This window comes from Hemiscyllium ocellatum, chromosome 10 (assembly GCF_020745735.1).
Source record: "Hemiscyllium ocellatum isolate sHemOce1 chromosome 10, sHemOce1.pat.X.cur, whole genome shotgun sequence".
In the NCBI taxonomy this organism is placed as follows: Eukaryota; Metazoa; Chordata; class Chondrichthyes; order Orectolobiformes; family Hemiscylliidae; genus Hemiscyllium; species Hemiscyllium ocellatum.
Genome location: NC_083410.1, coordinates 85,852,320 through 85,865,064, shown reverse-complemented (window position 1 = coordinate 85,865,064; position 12,745 = coordinate 85,852,320). Strand labels below are relative to the sequence as shown.

The window sequence follows — 12,745 nt, the reverse complement described above, 5'->3', positions numbered from 1 at the left end:
CCCGCTCCTCGGATGCTGCCTGACCTGCTGCGCTTTTCCAGCAACACATTTTTCAGCTTTGATCTCCAGCATCTGCAGTCTTCACTTTCTCCTAATGTCTCTAATTGACTCGCTTATGTGGTTTACTGGTGCAGACAATACATACTGAATGGCCCCCTATGCTGTAACAATTCTGTGATTTGCACAGCTTGATCATGGGAATGACAAATATTTGTGATGTTTTGTGTAGGGTAGGTAGCCCAAGAATGCCTCAATAGTGCAGCTGAAGGAATGATGGAGGATTGGTCTCTTACCATCCACCTTCAGAGTTACTTTGACATGTTTACAGGTCCAAATCTTGAAGGCGCTCTTGATCTAAGTGCACTTCCAAAACTTACTGACATACTTGGTGATGAAGGTAAGCGCAGCAACAATACAAACTTGGAGATTGTAGAAATGCAAGGTTGTCACCAGCTTTGTGATGCAGAGAAAATAATAGCTTTGTTGTATGGATTCTCAGCTGTGGCAAGTTTCTCTTAGAGTCATAGATATGTATAGCACGGAAACAGACCAACTCATCCATGCTGACCAGATGTCCCACCTGCCAGCACCTGGCCCATATCCCTCTAAACCCTTTCTATTCATATATTCAACCAAATGCCTTTTAAATGTTGCAATTGTAATAGCCTCTACCACTTCCTCTGGCAGTTCATTCCATACACGTACCACCCTCTGCATGAAAATGTTGTCCCTTAGGTCTCTTTTTTATCTTTCCCCTTTCACCCTAAACCTATGCCCTCGAGTTCTGCACTCCTCCACCCCAAGGAAGAGACTTTGTCTATTTATCCTATCCATGCCTCTCATGATTTCATAAGCCTCTATAAAGTCACCCCCTCAGCCTTTGATGCTCCAGGGAAAACAGCCCCAGCTAATCAACCTCTCCCTATTGCTCAAATCCTCCAAACCCTGGCAACACCCTTGTAAATCTTTTTTGAACTCTTTCAAGTTTCACAACATCCTTCCGTTGGATGGAGAACCGGAATTGCACGCATATTTCAAAAGTGGCCTAACCAATGTTCTGTACAGACACAACATAACCTCCGAACTCCTGCTCTCAATACTCTGACCAGTAAAGGAAAGCATACCAAATGCCTTCTTCGCTTTACTATCTATCTGCGACTCCATATCAAGGAGCTATGAACCTGTAATCCAAAGTCTCTTTGTTCAGCAACACTTCTTAGGACCTTGCCATTAAGTGTATAATCCTGCTAAGGTTTGCTTTCCCAAAATGTAGCACCTCACATTTATCTAAATTAAACTCCATCTGTCACTTCTCAGCCCATTGGCCCATCTAAATCAAGATCCTGTTGTAATCTGAAGTAACCTACTTTGCTGTCCACTACACCACTGTGGGCGGCACGGTGGCACAGTGGTTAGCACTGCTGCCTCACAGCACCAGAGACCTGGGTTCAATTCCCGACTCAGGCGACTGACTGTGTGGAGTTTGCATGTTCTCCCCGTGTCTGCGTGGGTTTCCTCCGGGTGCTCCGGTTTCCTCCCACAGTCACAAAGATGTGCGGGTCAGGTGAATTGGCCATGCTAAATTGCCCGTAGTGTTAGGTAAGGGGTAAATGTAAGGGTATGGGTGGGTTGCGCTTCGGCGGGTCGGTGTGGACTTGTTGTGCCGAAGGGCCTGTTTCCACACTGTAAGTCTAATCTAATCTAATCAAAACCTCCAATTTTGGTTTCATCTGCAAACTCACTAACTATACCTGTTATGCTCGCATCCAAATCATTTATATAAATGACGAAAAGTAGTGGACCCAGCACCGATCCTTGTGGCACTCCACTGGTCACAGGCCTCCAGTCTGAAAAACAACCCTCCACACCACCCTCTGTCTTCTACCTTTGAGCCAGTGTCCCATCGAGAACCTTGTCTGACGCCTTACTGAAGTCCATACAGATCACATCCACTGCTCTGACCTCTTTGTTACTTCTTCAAAAAACTCAATCAAGTTTGTGAGACATGTTTCCCATGCATAAAGCCATGTTGACTATCCCTAATCAGTCCTTTCCTTTCCAAATACATGTGCATCCTGTCCCTATGGATTCCTTTCAACAACTTGCCCACCACTGACATCAGGCTCACTGGTCTATAGTTCCCTGACTTGTCCTTACTACCTTTTTAAACAATGGCACCATGTTAGCCAACCGCCAGTATTCTGGCGCCTCACCTGTGACTATCAATGATACAAATATCTCAGCAAGAGACCCAGCAATCACTTCTCTAGCTTCCCACAGAGTTCTAAGGTACACCTGATCAGATCCTGGGAATGTATCCACTTTTAGGTGTTTCAAGACATCCAGCACTTCGTCCTCTGTAATATGGACATTTTTCAAGATGTCACCATCTATTTCCCTACGTTCTGTATCTTCCATGTCCTTTTCCACAGTAAACACTGATGCAAAATGCTCATTTACTATCTTACCCATGTCCTGCGGCTCCACACAAAGGCCGCCTTGCTGATCTTTGAGGGGCCCTATTCTCTCCCTAGTTACCCTTTTGTCCTTAATGTATTTGTAAAAACTTTTGTATTCTCCTTAACTCTATTTGCCAAAGCTATCTCATGTCCCCTTTTTGCCCTCCTGATTTCCCTCTTAAGTACACTCCTACTGCCTTTATACTCTTCTAAGGATTCATTCAGTCTATCCTGTCTATACCTGACATATGCTTCCTTCTTTTTCTGAACCAAACCCTCAATTCCTTTACTCATCCAGCATTCCCTATACCTACCAGCCTTTCCTTTCACCCTGACAGGAATATACTATCTCTGGACTCTCGTTATTGATTTGTGAAGGCTTCCCATTTTCCAGCTGTCCTTTACCTGTGAACATCTGCCCCCAGTCAGTTTTTAAAAGTTCTTACCTAATACTGTCAAAATTCGCCTTCTTCCAATTTAGGTCTTCTCCAAGAACACCTTCAGAAATTTCATGCACGCATTCTTTAAGGTCATAGCAAAGTTTCTATCACAACTCAAATCCACAGGGATCCAAAAGGTTTGTCTTAATGGAGAATTTACCATCAATCCCCAAATGGATCCTTCCACATCTGACAGAAATTTACCTGTACTTCCACACATATCATCTACTGCATCCCTTGCACCCGATGTGGTCTACATTGGGAAGACAGGACACCAACTTTCAGATCATTTCAGAGAACATCTCTTGGACACCCATACCAACCAACCCCACCGCACTGCAGCTGAACACTTTAACTCCTTCTCCTGCTCTACCAAGGATATGCAGGTCATGGGCCTCCTCCATCACCAAAACCCTAATACTTGACACCTGGAGGAAGAATGCCTCATCTTCCATCTCAGGGCACTTCAACCACGGGATGAAAGTGTATTTCAGCCATTTCCCCATTTCCCCTGCCCCCACCTTATCCCAGTCCCAACCTCCTAACTCGGCACAGCCCTCTTGAACGGTCCTACCTGTCCATATCCCTTCCCACCTATCTGCTGCACCCTCCTCTCTGACCTATCACTTTCATCCCCACCTTCATCTACCTATCGCTTTCCCGGATACTTTGCCCCCCAGCCCCACTCGACTTCCATTTATCTCTCAGCTCCCTTGGCCCACAAGCCTCATTCCTGATGAAAGGCTTATGCCTGAAACATTTATTCTCCTGCTCCTCGGATGCTGCCTGGCCGATTGTGCTTTTCCTGTACCTCTATTGTTGCCTTTCACTGTCACCCTAATGTTATTAACATGCCCCTATTTTCTCTCTAATGGGGTTGGGGGTGGGGGCAGTGGTGGTGGTGGTGATACTATCCTTGCTGACTCTTCTGTTCCTCAAATGCTGCCTGACCTGCGGTGCGTTTTCCAGTGCCACACTTTGATTCTATTGCCTGATGAGGACATGTCAAAGGTGCCTTTATGCAAAAATACCTTCTGTACAACACCCTCTAGGTTTTGAAACAGCCTGTCTGCATTGAGCTTTGTTACAACAAGCAGTTACCACAAATTCAGAGGAATTGCTTCAAGAGCATCTTCAAAGCCTCCAATTAAAAATGTAGCATCCCCATCAACCTGTGGGCATTTCTTATCCTAGACCATCCAAACCGGAGAAGAAACAGTTGCAAAGATGTCAACCATCTTGTGCATTTCCAACAGGCCCAGGTGGAGGCTGAGTGTAAAAAGTAGAATGGGTGTGTGAAAACCCAACCATCTCACCCACCCATTTTTCAAACCACCTCCTGCTTCCCCTGTGGCAGTGTGGGAAGATTAGCATCAGATTGTTTAGTCACCTCAGGATCCACTACTCTGTTGCAGAACAAAGTCATCCTAAGTCTTGAGGACAGTTTACTAAGAAGACAATTCTAGTAATCAACTTTTCAATTCCAGAAGTCAGTGCTATAAAGACCTTAGAGGTCTGCATAGCCAGCAAGAACATTGAAGGGAATGCTGGCAGCAAATGTACTTTACTTCTGTACTCTAATTCCCTTGCAATAAGTGCACATGCCATGGAGACTTAGAGGGATACAGCACGAAAACAGACCCTTTGGTTTACCTCACCCATTACGACCAGATTACTTAACCTAATCTAGTCCCATTTGCTAACACTTGACTCATATCCCTATAAACCCTTTCTATTCATATATCCATCCAAATGCCTTTTCAATGCTGTAATTGTACCAGCTTCCATCACCTCCTCTGACAGCTTATTCCATACTCACATCACCCTCTGTGTGAAAACATTGCCCCTTAAGTCCATTTTATATCTTTCCTCTCTCATCCTAAACCCATGTTCTCTAGTTCTGGACTCCCTGACCCAAGGGAAGATACCTTGTCGATTTACTCTATCCATGCTCCTCATGATCTTATAAACCTCTATAAGGTCACCTTTCAGCCTTTTTACTGTTCTCATATGTCTAAATGAGAGAATGGAATTTTGTTCATTCATGCAAAGTAGTTGAGTTTCTTTTTGAGTGGTTTCACACTAAGTGATTCAAAATTTTCCTATTCATTGTTATTCAAAATTTTAAAGCTTTATACTTCCAGACCTCATAGTCTGTTTTACAAAGAAAATTGGTTCAGTGCTGAGATGAGTACAAAGTCTCACTATGTTGTCTAAGTTTTAAAATCTGGAAGAGAGTATTGAGCATAAGAAACTGAAACAACATTTTATACATCTTTGTTACAGCAATTAAAGCACAATAACCTGGTGAACCTTATCGAAGTATTTAGAAGAAAACGTAAATTGCACCTTGTGCTTGAGTACTGTGACCACACTGTATTAAATGAACTGGAGAGATATCCTAGAGGGTGAGAGTACTTAAGTTTAGATATGTGCTTAATGAAAACACAATGAAAATATAATAATGAACAAAATTGTTAATTAAGAAAGAATTTTAAATTTGTTCCGTTTATTCAACTTTAAAAGAAAGTTCAAAGGTTTGTTAATGTCTGCTGTCATTCTGATATAATGTCCAGTTGCAAAATTCCACTAGTGCCAAGAATACAAATTAAAGTCCATGCTAATTTTCTGTGTTTGCTGTATTGAGAGTGAAAATAGATTGTTTCCTTTGACCTGTCCAAATTAAGTCTCAAATGACAGGGTCTTAGAGTCATACAGATGCACAGTACGGAAACAAACCCTTTGGTCCAACTTGTCCATGGTGACCTGATATCCTAATTAAAATTCCATTAGCCAGCATTTGGCCATATTCCTCTAACCCTTCCTATTCATATACTAATCGGATGTTTTTTAAATGTTGTAATTGCACCAGCCTCCACCACTTCCTCTGGCAGCTCATTCTATAAACGTACCACCCCTTTGCGTGATTAAGTTGCCCCTAAGATCCCTTTTAAATCTTTCCCCTCTCACCTTCAACCTATGCCCCTAGTTTTGGATTCCGCTTCCCCTGGAAAAGACCTTGTCTATTTATTCATGCCCCTCATATTTTTATAAACCTCTTATAAGGTCATTCCTCAGCCTCCGATGCTCCAGGGTAAATTGTCCCAGCCTATTCAGCCTCTCCCAATACCTCAAACATCCTTGTAAATCCTTTCTGAACCCTTTCAGGTTTCACAATATCCTTCCTATAGCAGGGAGACCAGAACTGAATGCAGTATTCTGAAAGTGACCTAACCAATGTCCTGTACAGCCGCAACATGACCTCCCAACTCCTATATCCAATGTACTGATCAATAAAGGCAAGCATACCAAACACCTTCTTCACTATCTGATCTTCCTGTGACTCCACTTTCAAGGAACTATGAACCTGCACTCCAGGGTCTCTTTGCTCAGACACACCCCCCAGGACTTCACTATTAATTGTGTAAACAGAGGACAGAAAGCACTGACATGGGTTAAAAAGAAGTTGTTCATTCTGAGGAGATATGGTAAGTGGGTTTGACAGTTTGTTATGTACACTGATGATCTGGACTTAGGATTTATGGAAAGTCTGGAAATTTACCATTTATCCAAAATATTTGGCTTGGCAAACCCATACCAGATTTTCCCAGCCCCAGAAACAAATAGGCAATGGCATGTCAGTTGGGAAAATATGGTGAGATTGGAAAACTAAGATTCTCAACTTTGAGAAAATAGTCTAATTTTGCGAACAAATTTTGAACAGCAAAATGGGAATCTCACTCATGAGCAGCAAGAAGCCTATAAGGTTGATTAACATGTCATTAGTAACTCATGTTGGCTCATTTATATGCAGTTTCCTATTCTCCCATGCGAGAGAGAAACTATCTTGTTCAATGCCATTTACTGAGATGAGTGAGGTGCATTGCTGCCACAATCTGCAGATGTCCCAGGACATAGTCACAGAACTCTGGTGGCTGTGCTAAATTTTTATACAGCTGGCTGCTTGAAAGGGTCCATTGGGGATCTGTGTGGGAGCTCTCAATCCTTAAGTCAAAAATGTATCAAATCTGTTTCTTATGCAATTTGTGCCATATCACATGCTTCTTGTCACTTTCCTGTGACAATGTTGCCACTGCAGCCCACCCAATAGGCTATAGCAATATAGCAAGATTCCCCAGGTGCAGAGTGCAGTAGATTATACATATATTACATTGAGATCACTATATACCAACAAACCATGTAACTTGATAATAGGCCTGAGAGTGGGTGAAAATGTGTTGGCTGTGCTAAAAGCAATTGGGTGTGGGGATGTGTATGGAAGAATGGAATCAGACTATCAAGTTATATAACTCATGGGAGATCAGTACCAGAGGCTGCAGGGTCCCCAAGGGGAAAATGAGCTACTGTTCTTTGAGTTTGCACTGAGGCTCATTGGTGCACTGCAGCAGGCCTGTGACAGAAATGTTGGTGTGGGAATACAGTGGTATGTTAAATTGGCAGGTGACTGGAAGATCTGGGTCATCTTTATGAACAGAACCTAAATGTTCTGCAAACCAGTCATCTGGGTATGATCATATGACGTGGTTTGCTTTTAACATAGACTACCCATTCTCTGTTAATCTCAGCTCCCATTATCACTTATTCAGCTTCTCTTCTGTCCTGGCCTACCATCCATAATTCCATTGTTTCCTACCCCTTTTATATTTCTGTCTCTGGACTCCATCTCCATCTATTCTCTCACCTTCCTAACCTCACTGCCTGCATCAGCCCACCCATCTCAACATCAGCATAAATACAAGTTTTTCCTAGCTGCTATTCAGTTCTGATGAAGAGTCACTGGACTCCAAACATTACCTCTGTTTTCTTCCCAGAGATGCTGCCAGACCTGCAGAGTTTGTCAAGTTTTATTTTAACTATTAACAGTAAAGACTTCATTCCTCCAATGTGCAAGTAATCTGTGATCATCAGTACTACATCTTAGAACTTTGCATCAGGTATCCTGGAAATTGCCTTGATGCTTATATCCTTGAGAACTTTTGAGGGCCGGTTACCTTACCAGGACAGTCACTGGAAGACAAAAGCTACTGTTTGCAATCAGGGCTGACAACTTTAAATATGAGTACGATACAGTCCATTCTTTCACCAGGGCTATAATGGAGCTCATGATACGCCTCCTGAAGATGAGATTCTGATATTTGGATTGGTTTAATTGTCAGGGATAGTGAGGGGGTGAGGCTGTGTGGAGAAGCTTTGCAATTGAGTCCAGACAGGGTGTGCTGCATAATTCTTGCATGTTCTGTTCTGCACAGCTGGAACTAACAAAGATGTAATGTGATGGATGCTTAAAAGCTGAAAGAGCAGCAGCAGTCTTTTATAAAGGAAGAAGAGGACACTAAGTAGGTGGAACATCATGATAGAGTATTGCAGCATTGGTTGGAACAAGCTAGTCGGGGTTCAACTGAGATATGTTTCCAATGGAAGTTTGTTGGGTGAAGAATTCATTCATTGACCATAAGGGTTTAGATGCAGAGGAATTTGTTAAGCATGTGTAAGAAAATTTTCTGATTCAGTATGTGGATGTACCTATTAGAGAAGGTGCAAACTTGACCTACTCTTGGGAAATAAGGCAGGGCAGGTGACCGAGGTGTCATTGGGGGAGCACTTTGGGGCCAGCGATCATAATTCTATTAGTTTTAAAATAGTGATGGAAAAAGATAGACCAGATCTAAAAGTTGAAGTTCTAAATTGGAGACAGGCCAATTTTGATAGTATTAGGTAAGAATTTTCAAAAGCTGATTGGGGGCAGATGTTTGCAGGCTGGAAAATGGGAAGCCTTCAGAAATGGGATAATGAGAGTGCAGAGACAGTATACTCCTATTAGGGTGAAAGGAAGAGCTGGTAGGTATAGGGAATACTGGATGACTAAAGAAATTGAGGGTTTGGTTAAGAAAAAGAAGGAAGACAGATATAGGCAGGATAGATCAAGTGAATCCATAGAGGAGTATAAAGGCAGTTAGAAGTACACTTAAGAGGGATATCAGGAGGGCAAAAGAGGGGACAAGAGATAGCTTTGGCAAATAGAGTTAAGGAGAATCCAAAGAGATTTTAAAAATACATTAAGGACAAAAGGGTAACTAGGGAGATTATAGGGCCCCTCAAAGATCAGCAAGGCGGCCTTTGTGTGGAGCTGCAGGAGATGGGGGAGTTACTAAATGAGTGTGACTGTGTTTACTGTGGAAAAGGACATGGAAGATATAGAATGTAAGGAAATAGATGGTGACATCTTGAAAAATGTCCATATTACAGAGGAGGAAGTGCTGGATGTCTTGAAATGCATTTAAGTAGATAAATCCCCAGGACCTGATCAGGTGTGCCCTAGAACTCTGTGGGAAGCTAGGGAAGTGATTTCTGGGCCTCTTGCTGAGATATTTGTATCATTGATAGTCACAGGTGAGGTGCCGGAAGACTGGAGGTTGGCTAACATGTTGCCACTACTTAAGAATAGTGGTAAGAACAAGCCAGGAAACTATAGAACAGTGAGCCTGATATCGATGGTGGGCAAGTTGTTGGAGGGAATTCTGAGGGGCAGGATGTATTTGGAAAGGCAAGGACTGATTAGGGATAGTCAACATGGCTTTGTGCATGGGAAATCATGTCTCATAAACTTGATTAAGTTTTTTGAAGAAGTTATGAAGAGGATTGATGAGGTCAGAGCAGTGGACATGATCTATATGGATTTCAGTAAGGCATTCAACAAGGTTCACCATGAGAGACTGATTAGCAAGGTTAGATCTCATGGAATACAGGGAGAACTAACCATTTGGACACAGACTGACTCAAAGGTAGAAGACAGAGGGTGGTAGTGGAGGGTTGTTTTTCACACTGGAAGCCTGTGACTAGTGGAGTGCCACAAGGATTAGTGCTGGGTCCATTACTTTTCGTCATTTATATAAATGATTTGGATGTGAGCTTAAGAGGTACAGTTAGTAAGTTTGCAGATGACACCAAAATTGGAGATGTAGTGGACAGCGAAGAAAGTTACCTCGGAGTACAACAGGATCTTGATCAGATGAGCCAATGGGCTGAGGACTGGCAGATGGAGTTTAATTTAGATAAATGCGAGGTGCTGCATTTTGGGAAAGCAAATCTTAGCAGGACGTATACACTTAATGGTAAGGTCCTATGGAGTGCAGGGATAAAAAGACCTTGGGAGTGCAGGTTCATAACTCCTTGAAAGTGGAGTCGCAAGTAGATAGGATTGTGAAGAAGGTGTTTGGTATGCTTTCCTTAATTGGTCAGAGTATTGAGTACAGGAGTTGGGAGGTCATATTGCAGCTGTACAGGACATTGGTTAGGCCACTGTTGGAATATTGCGTGCAATTCTGGTCTCCTTCCTATCGAAAAAATGTTGCGAAACTTGAAAGGGTTTGGAAAAGATTTATAAGGATGTTGCCAAGGTTGGAGGATTTGAGCTATTGGGAGAGGTTGGATAGGTTGGGGCTGTTTTCCCTGGAGTGTCGGAGGCTGAGGAATGGCCTTATAAAGGTTTATAAAATCATGACGAGCATGGATAGGGTCTTTTTTCTGGGAAGGGGGAATGCAGAACTGGAGGGCATAGGTTTAGGGTGAGAGGGGGGAGATATAAAAGAGACCTAAGGGGTAACATTTTCATGCAGAGGCTGATGCGTGCGTGGAATGGGCTACCGGAGGAAGTGGTGGAGGCTGGTACAATAACAACATTTAAAAGGCATCTGGATGGGTATATGAATAGGAAGGGTTTGGAGGGATATGGGCTGGGTACTGGCAGGTGGGACTAGATTGGGTTGGGATATTTGGTCGGCATGGACGAGTTGGACTGAAGGGTCTGTTTCCATGTTGCACATCTCTATGACTCTATAAGTTTGTTGCTGCTCAAATGCAAATTTGTTCCAGAAGCAAATGCCCCTTTTTGTAGTTTTTTTTTGTTTGCTTTTGCTGTTGTTCATATTTTTTAACCATTTGAAGGCTTTCCAGCATTTGTTGTTCCCATATTGAACAATGAGAAGACGTTATGCTAATCTGGGTGTTGGGGAAAGAGAAGTACTCACTTAGACAGGGTTCTAAGATGGCATGGTTCTGAGAATGTATAGTCTGTGCAATTTGATTCTTGTGGCTGCAGTTACAATGACTGTCAATCTTACAGGTGATAATGTACAATACATTTTGCAATTCTGAGTTTATATTTGCAATGAAGTGCCACTCATGCCACTTGGGTGGCATCTAGAAACTTTTCTTTTTTTCTCTCTTCTCACTATCTTCGAGGAGAAAGTGAGGTCCGCAGATGCTGGAGGTCAGAGCTGAAAATGTGTGGCTGGAAAAACAGCAACACATTTTCAGCTCTCTTCTCACTATGCCCAGTATGGAGGGCTGTTCCTGGCTGGCAGCACTTGACCTGGCTTGGTTTTAAATATGGCACTGATATTGGGATTATTGGGAGATGCCAGCAGTGGTAATACCTCCGCCATTGCTGAGAGCATAACAGCATGAGCAGGGTCCCATACAGGCATGAGATGAGCAGCTGATAATTGTGTGAGATAACTCACTCGAGCCCATGGAGAAATATTCTGCATGAAACTTCCCAAAATTGATATTAGCTGTTTTTTTGATTAAATTCAGCCCCATATTATTGTTGTGACAGTAGTAGAAAAAATGCATTAGTAATGAAACCCCACTACTTTACGAATCACATTAGCTTACTTGTTTTGTTTAAGTCCCCAAAAAGCCAATTGTTCCCATCTGATACTGCCAACAAGAATAAAACAAACTTTCACCAAGCTTCTCCAATGAATTTGAGTAATCCACTTATTATGAAAAAAAATTCATCCCTATAAACAACTGGTAAAACTGGTTACCATCTAAGATATAATATGGATTTAGGCCTATATCCCTTTTTAATCAAACACACACTCAATAAATGCAAAAGTCACTGATAGCCCTACAGAAATAATATTTTAAGTAGGAAAAAATATAAACATCCTTATTGGCCAATGCTCTCAGAAAGAAAGGATAGCATTTGATGAATGCTCACAGCGTGCCTGATTTCATGTTGAATTGATGACACTCATGGACCAAGGCATTGCTGACTGGGCCAGTACGTATTGCTCATTCCTAGTTGCTTTGCAGATATACGGATGTGATCAATCATGATCTAGTTGAATGGCAGAACAAGTTCAAGGGGCTGAATAACCTACTCATGTTCCTATGTTCCCAAGTCAGGGTGGTGAGTGGCTTTGAGGTGAATTTGCAGATGGTAGTATCTCCATATGTCTGCTGACCTTGTCCTTGCAGATGGACATCGTGGAGCTTTGGTGGAGGGTGGGAGTGAATATTTTTTGTATATGATGCCAAATAAATGGGCTGATTTTCCCTTAATAGTGTCAAGCTTCTTGACTGTTGTTAAGTTGCACTCATTCAGGTAAGTAGAGAGTATTCCATCACATTCATGACTTGTGCCTTGTAGATGTGGGTAGACTTTGGGGAGTTAGGAGGTGTGTAACTCGCTGAAGGATTCCTAGCCTCTGATTTCCTCTTGCAGCCTGAATATTTATGTGCCACTTCAATTTCTGGTCAATGATAACCCTCAGGATTTTATTAATAGGGAATTCAGTGACGGTAATGTCAAGAGGTGATGGTTAGATTCTCTCTTGTTAGGGATGGCCATTGCCTGGCAGTTGTGAGGCCCAATCTTACTTTCCATTTGTCAGTCCAAACTTGAATGTTGTCCAGGTCTTGCTGCATTTATGCATGGACTGTTTCAGTATCTGAGAAATCACGAATGGTACTGAAAGTGTGCAATCATCAGAAAGCATCCCCATCTCAGACTTTATGATGGAGGGAAGGTCATTG

The 12,745-nt window shown here is 42.5% G+C and overlaps 1 protein-coding gene across 2 annotated transcripts in view; it reads left to right on the top strand.

The window, feature by feature from the left end:
• Window positions 1–12,745, top strand: part of LOC132819490 (cyclin-dependent kinase-like 4) — a 65,389-nt gene that overhangs the window by 24,027 nt on the left and 28,617 nt on the right. For both annotated transcript variants that reach the window (XM_060831029.1, XM_060831028.1), the window contains exon 2: window positions 5,186–5,307. In XM_060831029.1, coding sequence (XP_060687012.1) covers window positions 5,186–5,307 — 122 coding nt within the window. The remainder of the gene's footprint in view (window positions 1–5,185; window positions 5,308–12,745) is intronic.